The 20,804-nt window shown below is 46.1% G+C and overlaps 1 protein-coding gene across 1 annotated transcript in view; it reads right to left on the bottom strand.

Moving 5' to 3' along the window:
* LOC148509076 (B-cell receptor CD22-like) overlaps positions 1-20,804 on the bottom strand; it is a 52,657-nt gene that overhangs the window by 15,701 nt on the left and 16,152 nt on the right. Inside the window, exons 4-5 of the mRNA XM_088443618.1 lie at positions 14,905-15,195; positions 3,788-4,033 (exon numbers count right to left, since the gene is read on the bottom strand). Coding sequence (XP_088299744.1) covers positions 3,788-4,033; positions 14,905-15,195 — 537 coding nt within the window. The remainder of the gene's footprint in view (positions 1-3,787; positions 4,034-14,904; positions 15,196-20,804) is intronic.

The raw sequence follows: 20,804 nt of genomic DNA, 5'->3' as shown, positions 1-20,804 counted from the left end.
TTGAAGTAGTGGACACAGCCCCTATTAACAACAGCAGCACAGCACAACACAGCCAGCCCCTATGGACTTTGAAGTAGTGGACAACAGCAGCACTACACTACACTACACTACACAGCCCTAACTCCCACCCTCCCTCTTCACTGTCCACAGCCGAGTGAGAAAATGGCGCCGACGCGGGTACCTTATATAGGATCCAAAACCCGCGAGACTCGGAAGGCGGGATGATGACGTTTTGCCTCGATTTCAGATCCGAGTCAGGCGGGAAAAGTCGAGCCTGACTTGGATCAGACTCGGATCGGGGGGGCTCGGGGGGGTTCGGATTTCAGAAATACGAACCCGCTCACCCCTAATTATAAGATATGTAGATCTGCACTCTAGAGGATGATCTGATTGTGTTCTTGATGTGGTGTATCAAATAAAGAAATCAAATAAAGAAAAAATCAAAGAAGAAATAAAGATCATATTTTTTCTTAGATTTTTTATTTATTTGATTTACGATATATATATATATATTTGCCTTAATCCAGTAATACTAAGTAATACTGGAAACATATCGGATTCTTACATCTGATTCAACATCATTGCTGTATATGCTCATGTGATTATTGCTGCATATGATATATTGAGCACTGTAGCTCAATAAAGTATTATATGTTACATACAGTATATACACACCCACTTGAAGCATCTTAATTAAGACCACATCAAGAACACAATTAGATCATCCTCTAGAGTGCAGATCTGAAGCTATGGTAGGAGAGACGGGCAGTACATATGGTATAATGGTCAGCATTACTGCCTCACAGCACTGAGGTTGTAGGTTCGATTCCCACCACGACCCTAACTGTGTGGAGTTTGTATATACTCCCTGTGCTTGCGTGGGTTTCCTCCAGGTACTCCAGTTTCCTCCCTCACTCCAAAAATATACTGGTAGGTTAATTGGCTCCTACCAAAAAATTAACCCTAGTTTGTGTGTGTGTGTGTGTATGCATGTGGTAGGGAATATAGATTGCAAGCTCCAATGGGACAGGGACTGATGTGAATGACCAAATATGCCTGAGCTGTGGAATATATGTGCATTTTATAAATAACTGGTAACAAAATAATAATAAATAATAAATATGGTATGGTATGACCTGACATTCTTACATATACAATATATATATATTTATTTTTTTCTACCTACCTATGGGCTCATGATCTTAATTTGGAATAACCTTCCTAAACATGGATATGTTAACCTATTATATCCATTTGAATAATCCCACTTGTTACCACCCATTGGCTGATCTTTCAAAATCATCCCTTCAGGGGCCAAACTAACACCCACCATCATTATCCAAAACTGGAGTACATGGGATACATCAATGAATACCCAATTACTGTTTTTGCTACCATCAGGGGAGTAAAATACAAAGAACAGTAAGTTCACAGATCCATTCTTGTTAAAATCAGTTTACACTATTTTTTTATGTTTCTTTCTCATCCCTGTATTCAGAGACAACCACAATGGACAATGGTGCAAGATTGTCCAATGCACGAATAGCACTTAATATAGGTGAGTTGAACAAATGAAATTCTCTGCTGCACATGAATGACGTTACAATCAGCACACACAATGCATTTTTCATTTCTCTTTTTGTCATTGGAAAAAAACATTGATCGAGAAGCCAATCTCCTAAAAACTTAAAACTGCTGGAATTGTGCACGCTTATCTCTGTTTCCTGTACCAGCATGACAAAGTAAATGAGAGGAAGGAAAATTATTTAGCATGTTCTCTATTAAGCTGAAAAGTAAACTAGCTTCTGTCAATTTAGCATTGGAAGAGATATGAAAATATTTTAACAGAAAGAGCCATTGGAACCCTTAATTGTTGTTTGGATATGAATACACTAGATGGCGCTGTACAATATACTGTAAAGGTTGGTTTTTCCAGAGGGTTTACTTTGAAATCGCTGTGCATGACCAGTGATTTAACACTCCAAACAACAAATTAGTTATTCAGCTGTTTGGAGGATTCAACAAATTTTTATAAAAAAGTCTACAGTACGTGCGGTTGCTTGTCTAACAGCCCCAAAACCAAGGATGCTCAGGACAACCAGAGGTCCCAAAAATAGGGATCATCCCAACTTGGTACCCCTGGCTGTTTATTAAATATAATGTATAATGAATATTAAGTATCACCCTTATGTTCTGTACCCTGAGCAGGACTAAGGGTCTCATTCAGACCCGCTCGCGAGCGCAGGACACTCGCAAGCGGGTCGATGGTACCCAAATGCGCATGCGCACGATGGAGGCACCTCCGTCATGCGCATGCGCGAGACCCGGCGAGTGACGGGGAATCCGTCACTCGGGTTCTCGCACCAAAGGGGGCGTGCTGTCGATGGTGGGCGTGCCGGGGGCGTGGCTGCCAGACGGAGGCGTTCCCATGGGAACGCCTACCGTCTGGGTCCGGCTCCACTGACATCACTAGTGATGTCAGTGGGAGTGCTTTTGGCTCTAATAGAGCCAAAAGCACTCCTGGGCTTGTGGCAGCGAGACCCTACCGCAGGGTCTCGTCGCAAGCCCGATGGTCACAATGGTCTTGACCATCACAACCATCATCATGGACGCTCGCATCATGAACGCTCACATCATCATGGACGCTCGCATCATCTTGGACGCTCGCACAGCTTTGCGAGCGTCCAAGAGGCCGCTCCAATTAGGTAGGAGGGCCCTGATTCAGAGCGAGCGCTCTGGTCAGAGCGTCCGGCTCTGAATCAGGCCCTAAGTGAGTTGTTACAAAACTCTCTCTCCCACAGCACCATGTTAATTTTTCACCAGAACCACTGGCACTCCATAGTACAGTTGGGACTAAAAAAACTGGCACCCTGTCCTTTTATGATCAAAGCATTAAACTTCAGGAGGCACACTGCTAACATACTGCTAACAGCTCACAACCACAAGCGGCAGTTTGCCAAGCACAGGAACTACTTCACAAAATATCCGCTCTGTTCCACAAGTGCCACAATAGTCCCACTATGAAGAACAATTTTATCTCTATATTTAACCCACTACTACTCCTGCATCCACAGCCACCAGGGGTGCAGGGAAGAGCCCTGAACTTTTAGGGAGGGGAAACCCTATTTTATGTTTGGGGTCTCTACTTTCTGAGGATTGCCAGCCCTGGGCTGACCAGTTTGGGGTTTATTTACATTATGGCAGAGGGACCCCATGCTGTATGTCTCCCTGCTATAGTGTAAGCACTTTGGATGGTTCTGCCCAGTGCTGGATATAGGAAAATAGGGGGAACCCTGTGTCGATTCCCCCCCCCCCAATTTTCATGTACAGTTCCAGAACAGGATCAGTGGTCCAGGGCTGTTTATGCTTTTGGGGTAGACCCCATAACAGTTCATTTTTAATTTTAAACCCTTCATTACACATATAGCACAGAAGCCTGCACAGATCACACTGATCTGTGCAGTGTCTTTGCGGAATACGTTGCAGTGCTGATGAACATTTCTAAATTAGCCTGGGTTTGCTCCATGTTAGATTGTGTTTGTAAATCCCCATGTTGTATTCCTGTCTATGGAAAGTACTTGTGAGTTATTTTGATGGTGTATTGACTTCTATTTGTGCGTTCTAGCATGCTGGGCAGATAGAATTGTATTTTTACACCCGTGTTTGTCTTTAGTGAATCTCTGTGTTTGACAATCAGGCTAAAACACATATGGAAATGCAATCTCGGGCAGACACGATTCTTAGTAAATATATCGCTCAGTGTGGGATTAGATTATTAAATACAAACCTTCGATATAGAGTCCTGCAGAGGAGGAACTTCCTACATTGTTGTGTGCTACACAAGAGTAGTTTCCATTATTCTCTTTACTGTGATATAACAACATGATCTGTCCTGTTTCCATGTGTAACAAAGAATTATCCTTCATCCAGCTGTAGTGAGTGACGTTAGGTTTGCTGCTCAGGAAATCACACTTCAGTTCAATGACTCCATATTCTACTTCAGTTTGAATAATGTGAACTTTAATAGGAGCATCTACAGAAGAGATGCAAAGAGTTATACCGTAGGCATAGCAAAGAATACTGAGCATTGCAGAAATGCTTACTATCTCCTATACTTTATTTTTTGGGGGGTTATCAACACATATTATGAGCTGATCATTCCTATCAACTGTCACTAAATTCCAATGCTGCCTGATAGACACCATCCAATTGGGAGGTGTAAGGCTAATGATACGCATTTTGCCAGTAAACTTGATCACATATCAGCCTGGTGTGATCAAACTTAACCTCTCTCTGTAATTTCCTCTCTCTAATCTCGTTCTCCCCCTTTTCTCTCTCTTCCTTGCCCCAACATTTTTTTCCCAGCATTTTGTTCTCCCTCCTTCAATTGTTTTTTTCTGTCCCCCCCATTGCTTTCTCCTGTGCATCACTGACACTGGTGGGAGGGGTCAGATGTAATTTTGTCATTATGCAATTTTTATCAGCAATTAATTTTATTATATAGACCAAGTGGTTCCCAAACATGGTGCTGTGGTCAATGTGATAGGCAAAACAAGTGCTGGTGGCTGCATATCATAAAATATGTGGACAAGCAGAAGAACAACCCTGTCCTCCGCCACGTATCTAAACCTAAGGATGATAGTTAAACACAATTTACTTAAATCAATATTTTTTCCTGAATTAATCAATAAAAAACTTTTGGCCTAAAGGTGCAGTGAAAAAATCAAATACTCTAGGCCACCGTGATTCATGAAAGATTGGGAACTACTGATATAGACTATACTGCATTCGACACCATAATTTACTACTTGATTTTATGTAATCACATTTTTATTTAAACGTCACATTTTTATATATTTTTTATCCAATTGCTGTAATGTCTGTGACTGTATATTCACTATTTACTAGCATCATGGGTTGGGTACCCCTGCGGTGACGATCCTGACTGTCACAATACAGGCAGCATAATCCCAATGGTCAAAATACCAACCCATTTTAGTGAGTATTCAAACCCTAACCAACCCCTTTGGCAGTCAAAAACTTAACCATACCCTTCGGCAGCCTAACCCTAACCCTCCCTCTAGTGCCTAACCCTAACCCACCCCCTAGTGCCTAACCCTAACCCACCCCCTAGTCCCTAACCCCAACTCTCCTCCTAGTGCTTAACCCTAAACCTCCCTTTAGTACCTAACCCTCCCCCTAGTGCCTAACCTTAACCCTCCCCTAGTGTCTATCCCTAATCCTCCCCGGAGTGCCTAAACCTAACCCACACCCTAGCGCTAACCATAACCCTCCCCCTAGTGCCAACCCTAACCCTCCCCCTAATGCTAACCCTAACCCTCCCCCTAGTGCCTAACCCTAACCCTCCCCATAGTGCCTATCCCTAACCCTCCCCATAGTGCCTATCCCTAACCCTCCCCCTAGTAAGTATCCCTAACCCTAGTGCCTAACCCTAACCCTCCCCCAATGCTAACCCTAACTCTCCCCCTAGTGCCTATCCCTAACCCTCCCCTAGTGCCTATCCCTAACCCTCCACCTAGTGCCTAACCCTAACCCTCCCCTAGTGTCTATCCCTAATCCTCCCCGGAGTGCCTAACCCTAACCCACACCCTAGCGCTAACCATAACCCTCCCCCTAGTGCCAACCCTAACCCTCCCCCTAATGCTAACCCTAACCCTCCCCCTAGTGCCTAACCCTCCCCATAGTGCCTATCCCTAACCCTCCCCCTAGTAAGTATCCCTAACCCTAGTGCCTAACCCTAACCCTCCCCCAATGCTAACCCTAACTCTCCCCCTAGTGCCTATCCCTAACCCTCCCCTAGTGCCTAACCCTAACCCTCCCCCTAGTGCCTATCCCTAACCCTCCCCCTTGTCGAAGCGGGATAATTGGCTGAGACAGGATTGGTTTAAAATTAAATCTACACTATGCCATTTTGCGAATGGCAATGAGATGCCATTATAAGTACATACGGCGATGCTATTATTTAGCATCGTGCGATTCCCATGCAATAGAAAGAAGTTAAAAGTTCCCTTCATATAAATACAGACAGTCACTAAAACATATAAAATGATCAACCCTGCAAAACACGTACCATGGTGTTCTCCACAAACACGTAGTCGCACAATGCTAACTAGCGTCTTTTCCCAATTCCCCAACACTGACACACTGCACACTTACATAAAAGGTTACCTAGTATTAAAGTGTAATAATCAAGGTTTATTCAGTATTATAAATGTTGTGAAATAAATGTAATTTGATATCTAAGGTTTAGTACATGGTAAGCAGACCGTGTTTGGTGTTGTACTGATCCACTGTGGCTTTGCAGATTTCCAGTACCATCGATGAGAAGATCGCAACATGTGTCTGAAAACTATGGACTATAGAGATTTAAAAATTAAAATGTACTCTATAATGTAGCCAGCTTAGATTTATTATGCAGTGGGAAAAAGAACACTAAGGGCTGTTGGAGGCTGGATTGTGTCCTTATGAATTGACCTATGAACCACACTGTAACAGAAGAAGCAGGAAGAAGAACCAATGGAATCATGCCAAATTATTCTATTGTATTGCCAATCTCTGTAAGAGTATATATGTGGGCTCTCTAAACCTGGATACTCAGTCTGCTTGCTTTGCTGTTAGAGGTTTCTATTTTGATGCCGGTATCTGGGTCCAGAGCGCGTGCATATGTAACAACAGTACCCTTAATCTGTATGATTTATTTGCACTAACTGTATTTAGATCACAGTGTGAAACCATCTGTTTTTATATTGAGTAATAACTTTTTGTGCTTTGGAACCACATTCAAAGTCTGAAAGTATTTATTTCTTGTGCGACTCATAATGCTAAATAGCGACAATTTAAGAAGGTATAGGCAGGAATCGATACAATTGTAGAAAGTATAGACAGGCAGGAATCGATACCCTAGTGCCTAACCCTAACCCTCCCCCTAGTGCCTATCCCTAACCCTCCACCTAGTGCTTATCCCTAACCCTCCCACTAGTGCCTATCCCTAATCCTCCCCCTAGTGCCTAACCATAACTCTCCCCCTAGTGCCTAACCCTATTCCTCCCCTTAGTGCCTATCCCTAACCCTCCCCTAGAGCATTTCCCTAACCCTCCCCCTAGTGCCTAACCCTCCCCCTAGTGCTTATCCCTAACCCTCCCCCTAGTGCCTATCCCTAACCCTCCCCCTAGTGCCTAACCCTAACCCTCCCCCTAACGCAAAACCTAACCCTCCACCTAGTGCCTAACCCTAACCCTCCCCATAGTGCCTATCCCTAACCCTCCCCCTAATGCCTATCCCTAACCCCCACTAGTACCTATCCCTAATCCTCCCCCTAGTGCCTAACCCTAACCCTCCTCCTAGTGCCTAACCCTAACCCTCTCCCTAGTGCCTATCCCTAACCCTCCCCCTAGTGCCTATCCCTAAACATCTCCCTAGTGCCTATCCCTAACCCTCATCTGAGTGCCTATCCCTAACCCTCCCCTTAGTGCCTATCCCTAACCCTCCCCTAATGCCTAACCCTAACCCTCCCCCTAGTGCCTATCCCTAACCCTCCCCCTAGTGCCTATCCCTAACCCTCCCCCTAGTGCCTAACCTTAACCCTCCCCCAGTGCCTATCCCTAACCTTCCCTCTAGTGCCTATCCCTAACCCTCACCCTAGTGCCTATCCCTAACCCTCCCCCTAGTGCCTATTCCTAACCCTCCACCTAGTGCCTAACCCAAACCCTTCCCCTAGTGCCTATCCCTAACCTTCCCCCTAGTGCCTATCCCTAACCCTCCCCAAGTGCCTATCCCTAACCCTCCCCTAGTGCCTATCCCTAACCCTCCCCTACTGCCTATCCCTAACCCTCCCCTACTGCCTATCCCTAACCCTCCCCCTAGTGCCTAACCCAAATCCTCCCCCTAGAGCCTAACCCTAACCCTCCCCCTAGTGCCTATCCCTAACCCTCCCCATAGTGCCTATCCCTAACCCTCACCATAGTGCCTATCCCTAACCCTCCCCCTAGTGCCTAACCCAAATCCTCCCCATAGTGCCTATCCCTAACCCTCCCACTAATGCCTATCCCTAACCCCCCCTAGTACCTATCCCTAACCCTCCCCCTAGTGCCTAACCCTAACTCTCTCCCTAGTGACTATTCCTAACCCTCCACCTAGTGCCTATCCCTAACCATCTCCCTAGTGCCTATCCCTAACCCTTATCTGAGTGCATATCCCTAAGCCTCCCCCTAGTGCCTATCCCTAACCCTACCCCTAGTACCTATCCATAACCCTTTCCTAGTGCCTAACCCTAACCCTCCCCCTAGTGCCTAACCCTAACCCTCCCCCTAGTGCCTAACCTTAACTCTCCCCCAGTGCCTATCCCTAACCTTCCCTCTAGTGGCTGTCCCTAACCCTCCCCCTAGTGCCTATTCCTAATCCTCCCACTAGTGCCTAACCCTAACCCTTCCCCTAGTGCCTATCCCTAACCTTCCCCCTAGTGCCTATCCCTAACCCTCCCCATAGTGCCTATCCCTAACCCTCCCCCTAGTAAGTATCCCTAACCCTAGTGCCTAACCCTAACCCTCCCCCAATGCTAACCCTAACTCTCCCCCTAGTGCCTATCCCTAACCCTCCCCTAGTGCCTAACCCTAACCCTCCCCCTAGTGCCTATCCCTAACCCTCCCCCTTGTCGAAGCAGGATAATTGGCTGAGACAGGATTGGTTTAAAATTAAATCTACACTATGCCATTTTGCGAATGGCAATGAGATGCCATTATAAGTACATACGGCGATGCTATTATTTAGCATCGTGCGATTCCCATGCAATAGAAAGAAGTTAAAAGTTCCCTTCATATAAATACAGACAGTCACTAAAACATATAAAATGATCAACCCTGCAAAACACGTACCATGGTGTTCTCCACAAACACGTAGTCGCACAATGCTAACTAGCGTCTTTTCCCAATTCCCCAACACTGACACACTGCACACTTACATAAAAGGTTACCTAGTATTAAAGTGTAATAATCAAGGTTTATTCAGTATTATAAATGTTGTGAAATAAATGTAATTTGATATCTAAGGTTTAGTACATGGTAAGCAGACCGTGTTTGGTGTTGTACTGATCCACTGTGGCTTTGCAGATTTCCAGTACCATCGATGAGAAGATCGCAACATGTGTCTGAAAACTATGGACTATAGAGATTTAAAAATTAAAATGTACTCTATAATGTAGCCAGCTTAGATTTATTATGCAGTGGGAAAAAGAACACTAAGGGCTGTTGGAGGCTGGATTGTGTCCTTATGAATTGACCTATGAACCACACTGTAACAGAAGAAGCAGGAAGAAGAACCAATGGAATCATGCCAAATTATTCTATTGTATTGCCAATCTCTGTAAGAGTATATATGTGGGCTCTCTAAACCTGGATACTCAGTCTGCTTGCTTTGCTGTTAGAGGTTTCTATTTTGATGCCGGTATCTGGGTCCAGAGCGCGTGCGTATGTAACAACAGTACCCTTAATCTGTATGATTTATTTGCACTAACTGTATTTAGATCACAGTGTGAAACCATCTGTTTTTATATTGAGTAATAACTTTTTGTGCTTTGGAACCACATTCAAAGTCTGAAAGTATTTATTTCTTGTGCGACTCATAATGCTAAATAGCGACAATTTAAGAAGGTATAGGCAGGAATCGATACAATTGTAGAAAGTATAGACAGGCAGGAATCGATACCCTAGTGCCTAACCCTAACCCTCCCCCTAGTGCCTATCCCTAACCCTCCACCTAGTGCTTATCCCTAACCCTCCCACTAGTGCCTATCCCTAATCCTCCCCCTAGTGCCTAACCATAACTCTCCCCCTAGTGCCTAACCCTATTCCTCCCCTTAGTGCCTATCCCTAACCCTCCCCTAGAGCATTTCCCTAACCCTCCCCCTAGTGCCTAACCCTCCCCCTAGTGCTTATCCCTAACCCTCCCCCTAGTGCCTATCCCTAACCCTCCCCCTAGTGCCTAACCCTAACCCTCCCCCTAACGCAAAACCTAACCCTCCACCTAGTGCCTAACCCTAACCCTCCCCATAGTGCCTATCCCTAACCCTCCCCCTAATGCCTATCCCTAACCCCCACTAGTACCTATCCCTAATCCTCCCCCTAGTGCCTAACCCTAACCCTCCTCCTAGTGCCTAACCCTAACCCTCTCCATAGTGCCTATCCCTAACCCTCCCCCTAGTGCCTATCCCTAAACATCTCCCTAGTGCCTATCCCTAACCCTCATCTGAGTGCCTATCCCTAACCCTCCCCTTAGTGCCTATCCCTAACCCTCCCCTAATGCCTAACCCTAACCCTCCCCCTAGTGCCTATCCCTAACCCTCCCCCTAGTGCCTATCCCTAACCCTCCCCCTAGTGCCTAACCTTAACCCTCCCCCAGTGCCTATCCCTAACCTTCCCTCTAGTGCCTATCCCTAACCCTCACCCTAGTGCCTATCCCTAACCCTCCCCCTAGTGCCTATTCCTAACCCTCCACCTAGTGCCTAACCCAAACCCTTCCCCTAGTGCCTATCCCTAACCTTCCCCCTAGTGCCTATCCCTAACCCTCCCCAAGTGCCTATCCCTAACCCTCCCCTAGTGCCTATCCCTAACCCTCCCCTACTGCCTATCCCTAACCCTCCCCTACTGCCTATCCCTAACCCTCCCCCTAGTGCCTAACCCAAATCCTCCCCCTAGTGCCTAACCCTAACCCTCCCCCTAGTGCCTATCCCTAACCCTCCCCATAGTGCCTATCCCTAACCCTCACCATAGTGCCTATCCCTAACCCTCCCCCTAGTGCCTAACCCAAATCCTCCCCATAGTGCCTATCCCTAACCCTCCCACTAATGCCTATCCCTAACCCCCCCTAGTACCTATCCCTAACCCTCCCCCTAGTGCCTAACCCTAACTCTCTCCCTAGTGACTATTCCTAACCCTCCACCTAGTGCCTATCCCTAACCATCTCCCTAGTGCCTATCCCTAACCCTTATCTGAGTGCCTATCCCTAACCTTCCCCCTAATGCCTATCCCTAACCTTCCCCTTAGTGCCTATCCCTAACCCTCCCCCTAGTGCCTATCCCTAAACCTCCCCCTAGTGCCTATTCCTAACCCTCCCCCTAGTGCCTAACCCTAACCCTCCCCCTAGTGCCTATCCCTAAACCTCCCCCTAGTGCCTATTCCTAACCCTCCCCCTAGTGCCTAACCCTAACCCTCCCCCTAGTGCCTATCCATAACCTTCCCCCTAGTGTCCATCCCTAACCCTCCCCCTAGTGCTTATCCCTAACTCTCCCCCTAATGCCTGTCCCTAACCCGCCCCCTAGGGCCTATTCCTAACCCTCCCCATAGTGCCTATCCCTAACCCCCCCAGGTGCCTATCCCTAACCCTCCCCCTAATGCCTAACCCTAACCCTAGTGCCTATCCCTAACCCTCCCCCTGGAGCCTATCCCTAACCCCCCCAGGTGCCTATCCCTAACCCTCCCCCTAGTGCCTAACCCTAACCCTCCCCCTAGTGCCTGTCCCTAACCCGCCCCCTAGGGCCTATTCCTAACCCTCCCCATAGTGCCTATCCCTAACCCTCCCCCTAGTACCTATCACTAACCCTCCCCCTAGTGCCTATCCCTAACCCTCCCCCTAGTGCCTATCCCTAACCCTCCCCCTAGTGCCTATCCCTAACCCCCCCAGGTGCCTATCCCTAACCCTCCCCCTAGTGCCTAACCCTAACCCTCCCCCTAGTGCCTAACCCTCCCCCTAGTGCCTATCCCTAACCTTCCCCCTAGTGCTTATCCCTAACCCTCCCCCTAGTGCATATCCCTAACTCTCTCCCTAGTGCCTATCCCTAACCCTCCCACTAGTGCTTATCCCTAACCCTCCCCCTAGTGCCTAACCCTAACCCTCCCCCTAGCGCTAACCCTAAAACTAACTCCAATTCTCACCGCCTGGATTCATCTGTATTTTGACCATTGGGATTCTGCCACCAGTATTGTGACCATGGGGAAAGTCACTGCCAGGATCCTAACTACATTCCCTATTAACATATTCTGTACAATACAGTTCACTTATATTTTACTGCATTTTGCACACTGGATTTTTACCTTTGTGTATAGAGAGACACACAGAGTAGCACTTACAGTATATATTGTCCAATTATAAATATAGGAGAAGGTCAACTAAAACAATTGTATTTATTGTTCCAATAATACATGTTCACCTAACTGAGAAGTTCCAGTAGCCCTTTAGCTATATCCTGACTGCCAGGTAGTAATAGCAGCTCTGGGGTAACAATAGCAAAACAGTATCTCAGATTGGCAGATAGGCAAACTACTATGGGCTCTATTTATTAACATTATTTTGACTAACATAAAGTGAAAAGGGGTGTTTTCACACCCTTTTCACATTATTTTAGTATCACCTATAGTTATTACAAAGCAATTGGAGTAGAATTCGTAAAATTCTACTCCAACCCCTAAGTATCACTTATTTTTAGTAAAGCAGATCGCATTTCCCATAACTGTAATGGGAAATGTGATCCGACCAGAGTTACTAAAAATAAAATGTGAAAAAATATCGGGGAAAGCCCTGTGATAATAACGCCACCTGGAGGTGGCGTTATCCAGGGTCTCCCCCGGTTACCGGACTCCTGCCCTGCTCTAACGGGGAGAGCAGAGCCGGGAGTCGGTCCCAGTAATCAGCTGTGTGGTCTAAACAGACCACACACTGATTCACTGTAAAAAAAAAAAAAAAATAGTAAAAAAAAAAATTTACTTACCTGACTCCAGGGACTGGTGATCGTGCCTCCGGTGATGACTTCCCTCCAGTCAGCTGGTCTCCCATAGTGCACTGCTGCCCGGTCATCAGGTGATCGGTCCCAGTGCAGTATGGGAGATCACCTGACCGGAGGAATGGAGAACATCACCGGAGGCCTGGAGCATGCAGGTAAGTGAGGGAGAGGGGGTCGCAGGGGGGGATCACAGGGTTTCCGCGATCGTGGAGGGCAGGGATTAGCACCAGGGGGTGGGGCTTAGCGCCGGGGGGGTAGCAGCGGCAACCGGTCGGCGCATGCACGGGCACTTAATAATGGTATTTTTTGCAAAAATACTGTGATAAGGCTCCGAAGGGGATTCGCAGGGACAGAGCTTTATCGCAAGCATTTGTAATAAATCCCTGTGATATTGCCTGAATTCGCAATGCGAATTCAGTCGTTAATATCACACTACAATCTGCATTCAATATGCGGATTGTAGTAAATAGAGCCCTGTATGTATTGACAAGTCAAATAGTCCTTTTTATAGGGTCGCTGGGTTGGAAGGTTCCAGGCTACAGTACCTCTTTATTCATTATAACAACCAGTATAAATAAAATCAAGGAAACTTTAGTAATTAGCAGGTTACATACTTTAATAGCACAGGCCAACAAAAGAAATGTTTGGCAAGGATATTTGAATGGATTTGTGGTATTTTTTGGTTTCTGAATTCAAAAATGAAAGTAGTTTTAGAATTGGCTCTTTTTCTTGAGATACTGGCTACCCTCAAGTACTGTAATAGGGAATTTAGCCATAACACGTGCATATGGGATTCTATCGGAAAAATCTAAAAGGTGAGGCATGCAAATATTCTAAGAGGTATATTTACTAAAGTGAGAGCTTTTAGAAGTGGAGTGTTGCCCATAGCAACCATTCAGATTCTACTTAACATTTAACTAGCACCTTCTAGAAGATAATAGCTGGAATCTGGTTGGTTGCTATGGGCAACATTTCCACTTCAAAAAATTCTCACTTTAGTAAATTTACCCCTAAGTGTTTACTGAATCTAGAATATTCCCTTTCCGTATATAAGTGATCGGCCACCCAATCAGCAGTCAGTTGTCTATTGTGTTTTTCTTGTTTCTAGCCCGTGTATCTATTAACTAAGATACAATCTAGCAAAACCCATATCATATTCAGAATCAGCACCACAAAGTTACCCCCAAATCACTGTAATATAATTGCCCCTTGTTCATCTTTGTGTCGTGATGTCATGTTAAAAATGTCTGTTGCATCTATTCAGGGGTGTATCTAGGGGTCCGAGCGCCCCTGGCAAAGTAATCTACTGATGCACCCTCCGCCCCATATTTTCTGAATAATTACTCTGTAGTTATAATGGCTCTACAGCCATGTTTTATCAGCCAGCACCCCCTTCTGTTTCATCAGGCAGCCCCTTTTTTCTCTGCCCAGCATCCCCATCTCCCTCCTGTCTCCCCAGCCACCCCTCTCCTGTCTCCCCAGCCATCACCCTCCTGTCTCCCCAGTCATCACCTTCCTGTCTCCCCAGCCCCACCGCACCAACCCACTTCGGTGTCCCCAGTCACTCCCCTCCTGTCTCCCCAGCCATTAGCCTGCCTGTAATGCGGGGCTCCAGTCCCTGGCCCTCAGATCCAGCCCCCAGCTCCAGTCACCGGCCCCCTGCAGTCCACAAATACTTACAAACTTCAGCCTGTGGCTCGGCGGCTCCTCGGTGCAGTAGCAGCAGCGATGAGACGCAAATGACAACATGACGTCACGCTCGCCTTGTTCAAAAAGAAAAAAAGCTTTATTTATTCTATGTCCTGTACCAGGCAGCCGCCGGCAAGCGATGGCGGTTGCCCGGACCTTGACATCTAGGAACTTCCGGCTGCCTGGTACAATAGAATAAATAAAGCTTTTTTTTAACAAGGCGCACGTGATGTCATGTCATCATGTGCGCCTCAGTGCACATGGGCGTACCCGGGACTGCAATCCTGGCGGCCCTGTCTTCAGTCTACCCCCTGGCCACGGGTGGCACCCCCGGATGGCGCCCCCCCTTGGCTGGCGCCCCTGGCGAGTGCCATCCTGGCCAATGGGTCGATACACCCCTGCATCTATTTACCCACAATACGTACATTTGATGTTCAATTTGAATTCTGTTTGGGATCTTAGTCCGCTGTGATAGGTGGCTGTGCATCGAATACTCGTCCTATCGTCCTCATAGGAAGGAATATAAGTAAGTTCTGATACTTCTCTCCAGTTCCCTCTAGATAATGATATTGATTGTTTTTTCCTTTGTCCAGGTTTGCTCCATTTTAGAGATGGGGGGCTGCTGGCACAGGTGTGATCTATATGGCATTGGATCACAGTGGTATTTCCTTCCATCATATCACCAGTCCCGGTAAATACAGGTTTTCCTGGGGAATCTGAAAAATTGTAAGTTAAAAATGTTATCTTAAATAGCACCTACCCCCACCAAAAGAATCAACGGTACTTAGTAAAATCCCATTTACTTTATTTTAAGTTCACTATTAGGACATGTATATAAAATAATTGCTCATATTCTAAATATTTTAGTGAAGTAGTTTTAGTTCTTCATCTTCCTTATGACATAGGGTGTATGTATATATGTTGTGTTAAATTTGTCAATACCTTTTAATACATTCCTGCCTATAAACCTCTAAGATTCACCTGCCTAGAACCTCTAAGAAAAAACCTGCCTGTACCTTCTAAAACCACAAGATGTCGCTATTTTGATTATACCATTAATGAAATACCAAGACAGTTGAATAGCGGTCCGAAGCGCTAAAGATTATTATTCAGGTAAAAGTACAGATGTTACAACGCTATGATCTAATAATGAGCGCAAATAAATTGTACAAACATTAGGTCATATTGTACAGTTAAAATACATGAAACGGTTATTAAAGATCAAAATACAATGAGCAATATAAGAGAGAGAGAGAGAGAGAGAGAGAGAGAGACACATTAAAATACAATGAGAGATATATCAATGTCTGCTGAGAGCACATGTTCTGGTGATGGAGTGTGTGTGTGTTTGTTTGTGTGTGAGGGGGGGTTGGGAATGCTTCCTGCCCTATTGTTCAAACCGCATGGTCTACAAACAAACTCCATTATGAAGCTACCTCATTGAAATCTCCCATAATGCCATAGTTAATTAAATATGAACGCTGGATATCATATGCCAACACATCAGGCAAACACTGCACCATTTAATATTCCAACATGTACCACACAAGCTGATTCCAATATACAACAATACCATCCTACTACAGACCTCATCCAGTAGTCACTAGACCGGGGGGAGGGGGAAGGGCTGAAGCACATGTTTTTCCTTTGTTTGCAAGCCTCATGATCCCTAGGCAAACTCCATCCTGCACCAAGCTGCAACTCCGCAAATCATCCATCAATGACCACAACCACAACAAACACAATATACCTATCTGACCCACACAACACCACAACTGGGCAGAATCACAATTTCCCTTGTTCACCCCACATGGAGGCAAGCCATCTCCAACAAACCGCAGACAACATACCCATCTGACTCACACAACACCACACGGTAACCACCCATGACCATTCAAAGCTGCCATCAATTCAACCTCCATGATACAACACTGACACCACCCTATGATCACATTCATGAGTATACAGCACACACAAAGCCCATCTCTCCCAAGCAGAGATACCGTTCAAGCACATGGCAAGGCCCTAACACAGAACACATGGCAAGGCCCTAACACAGAACACATGGCAAGGCCCCAACACAGAACACATGGCAAGGCCCCAACACAGAACACATGGCAAGGCCCCAACACAGAACACATGGCAAGGCCCCAACACAGAACACATGGCAAGGCCCCAACATAGAACACATGGCAAGGCCCCAACACAGAACACATGGCAAGGCCCCAACACAGAACACATGGCAAGGCCCCAACACAGAACACATGGCAAGGCCCTAACACAGAACACACCAGAGGATCTCAATCAACCAGCATCAATCATTCACAAATATCATGACAACTCCACAATCAATCCCTTTCCTGCATGCTGACAACAGACCACTGTACCCTACAGTGCAGATGAAAAGCACAGACCAGACAACACATTATCCACTGCATGCCAACACAGACCCATGAATATCCTTAGAAAACTACAAACCACACACCATGCTAAGCTAACAACATATTAACACTAAACATAGCTACAGACACCCAAATAGGCTAAATATTGCACATTTTATACTCAGCAATAATAACCCAGAGGAACTGAGACCCATTCTTCCGTTGTCTGGTCAGGGAGTGTACCTCTCTCTTCCTTCTAAAATCTGCAAGTGTGTCTGCTAAACTGTGTTTTCTCAGGATGTGCATGTTATGTTCCCGCCCCTTTTACCTGTGAGGTCATCAGAAAGGGAGTATCCTTTTGGTTACCTGAACCTACTGTTAATTAGGTTCTACTCTCAGCTAGCTAGCTCTATTGATTAGAATGGAATAACCAGTCCTTTGGAGAAATCTGTTACAGGGCATTTATTGGACAATTCCAAATGGATACAAAAGGTCTCCAACCTCCTTTTGTATCCCCCAACATGCAAATCTAAGCTGCTATGGAAAACAACATTTCAAATAGATATTCTCTCTAACATTCATATTTCATAGCCGCATGTTCTGATCTTCATATTGATGTCACCGGAACGCTGTGGAAACAGAGTCGATCAGTACGGCTCCACACACAGTCCAATTGTCATTTACTAAGCCATAGTTACAGAAAACATTAATTTCTTTATATACTAACATTGCGTTTAAATTATCCTTTTTGCGTTACGGGACCATTGCTTTTAAATGTATGTATGCGGGGAAAACAGCACTGAATTGCATTGTGCGTCTGATTGCAAACAGATTCTGTCTTCGCCAATTATCCGGTTTTGACAGTTGACATTTTAATGTTGGAGTATTTATGTACGTATTATATGGACTTATTTACATTAAAAATGACAAGAAGGGTCACTAAGGAATCATAAAATATGGGGACAAAACAGAACAAGCACAATACAAAAAGGGTACAAACAGCATAGAGAGACTAAGGGGTCTATGGGGGTGATTCAGCAGAGGACGCAGGTGCTATTGTAGCTGCTGCAGTAGCTGTAATATGGTATTGCAGCAGAAGGCATCACGCCTCCTAGAATTCATTACTAATCCGAGCTGCGTCCAAGGATGTGACATTGGATCTTCTGCGATCCCATCAGCTGGCTGAGTGACCATGGGCAGTGGCGTCACAAGGGGGGTGCGGTCCACACCTGGGTGTCATGCGCCGAGGGTTGACCCCAAGGTGCAGACTCCCCCCTCACTGACAGGAGCCAGGTGCTGCACTGTAGCAATAAGTGCAGCACTCAGGTCCTGACACTGAGGGAGCCGGCTAGCACTGCACACAGGTACCTCCTGCCCCCTCTGCCCCCCAAGTAATATACAGGGAGGTTCAGGCCATGAGGCCATGCCCCCTGCCCGCGAGACCACTCCCCCGGTGTTCCTCCCCACCCCAGGTGACACCGTGGGGAGGGACGCCACTGACAATGGGGTCACGCAAGCCAGCCATTGCAGATCCTCAAAAGAGACCAGAATATCTCTGTCAGCCAGTGGAGATCCTGGTGTATCTACTCCCCCACAACGGCGGTGACATGCCTCCATTTTGAGAAACAGAGGCTGTCGCCGTCCCCTCCCAGCAGTGAAACGGCAGCAGACAATAATTCACTGCCTGCTGATGAACTCCGTGTGTTATCGCTGACCCGTTCTGCACTTCTGAATCAGGCCCTATGTACTCGGCCTTGGAGAGAGACAAAGAGGATGGAGAAAAAAGTACCAACCAAGCAGCTCCTGTAATTTTTCAAACACAACCTGTAAAGTGACAGGAGCTGATTGGTTGGTACTTTATGACCATCGGTCAATTCTGGACAAATTCATACCACCATTGTTACTTTCGGGTTGCGGCCTGAGTAGAGCCTCGATCTACAGAGGCTTAGGTGATTCAGGGACTAATTTATTATTACTGTATTTGTATTATTGCCCCAAAGTTAGCATCCCTTATAACTTGGAATCTAAACTATATCTATAATTAATATTTGTATTAACCAAAATAAATATTTCCAGGTTTTTATTAAATAAATTATCCACAGAAGAGAAATTAAGAAATACCAAGGAGTCAAGCCCGACAGGGGAAATAAACACGCACACACACACATTTACCCCCATAGGAAAAAAACATACACTTTGGCTCCCACAGGGAATAAAAACACCCTTATTGGCCCCTGCAGGGAAAAAAAACACACAATGTCTCTGACAGGAATGAAAAAACACACATTGGCCTCCACAGGGACACAACACACACACATTGGCCCTGACAGGAAAAAAAACATACACACAATGTCCCAGACAGGAAAAGAAACACACATTGGTCCCCACAGGGAAAAAAAACACACACATCGGCCCCCACAGGAAAATAAATAAAACATACATTGATTCATTGCCCTCACTGATAAAAAAAATTGAAACACATTGATTCAATGATTGCCCCCACAGGAAATAAAAAATAAAACACAATTTGATTCATTTTCTCTATAGCCAGAAAAAAAATTAAACAAACTTTGATTAATTTCTATTGCCCCTCAGCCCCCTACAGAAGGCTGAGTAGACTGACCAGCTGGGCTGTCACAGACAGCTGCAGAGCTAATTGCAGGAGATCAGTCTCCAGACCACTGAGTGCCTCCAGTCGCTCCTGAAAGTCAAGACCAGTGAGTGACTCCCTCCAGTGAGTGTAGATCAAGCCAGTGGGTTGGAACTTGGTCCCACTCCCTCCCTCACCAGAGCCCTCAGCACCTCATCGCCATCATTAGCCCCCAGTACCTCATCACTGTACTCAATCCCTCATAATTGTCCTCGTCTTATCAACTCAGTACCATCCTAAGCCCCTAATTACTATCCTCAGGGCCTCATCACCGCAGCACAGTCCTCAGCCCTCATCAACAATTTTAGCCCCTCATAACCATCCTTAGCCCATCACCACCATCCTCAGCCTCTCATCACCATCCTCATCCTCTCATCACCTAATCACTGTCCTCAGACCCATATAACTAACATAATCACCTCAGCTCTTCATCAACTCATCACCATCCTCAGTCCCTCATCTCTGTCCTCAACCCTCATCACCTCAGCTCCGTCCTTAGCCCCATAGGCCCTCAGCCATAGGCCCTCAGCCCTCATTAATGTCCATCCCTCATTACTTCTACCAACCTGTCCCTCAGCCCTCATCACCTCATCCCCTCAGCCCCATCTTCAACCTCTCATCACCTCAGCCTGCATCATCTCAGTCTCATATCACTTCAACCCCATATCACCTCAGTCCCATATCACCTTAGCCCCATAGGGCTACAACCCCATATTGCCTCAGCTCTCAACATCTCATTATCATCTGTAGCCCCTCATCACCTCTTCCCATTTATCCCCTCATCCCTGTCCTCAGCCCCTCATCACCTCAGCCCCTCATCACCATCCCCAATCCCTCATCACCTCAACCAATCATCACCAACCTCAGCCCCTCAGCCCTCATTACCTCAATCCCAATTCACTTCAGCCCCATATCACCTCAGCCCTCATCACCGTCCTTCTCCCCTCAATGACATCAGCCTTCATCACTGTCCTCACCCCCTTAGCACCACAACTGTGCAGTCTGCCTCAGAGTCAGTGACTCACACATTGTGTGCTGTTGGAGATGACATACAGTGACATGACCTATGATGTCACACCGGTGCGTCACCATCTTTAGTGACACACCCAGACTGCATCTGGGCCTCTTGGAAGAGCTAAAAGGATGCGGCATGGTGGTACTGTTCCCACTATGTGGTGGTGCCCCTCTGTGGCCGCTCAGCTGTAACAGGTCTCATAGGGTTGTTGTTGGGACACACGCTCCAATAAAAGCCTGTCCTGAAATAAATAATTAAGTAATACAGTAGCTGGAGCTA

The sequence above is a fragment of the Taudactylus pleione genome, unplaced genomic scaffold (genome assembly GCF_031769625.1).
Source record: "Taudactylus pleione unplaced genomic scaffold, aTauple2 ptg000332l, whole genome shotgun sequence".
NCBI lineage: Eukaryota > Metazoa > Chordata > Amphibia > Anura > Myobatrachidae > Taudactylus > Taudactylus pleione.
This window is presented reverse-complemented; position numbering and strand designations above follow the sequence as displayed.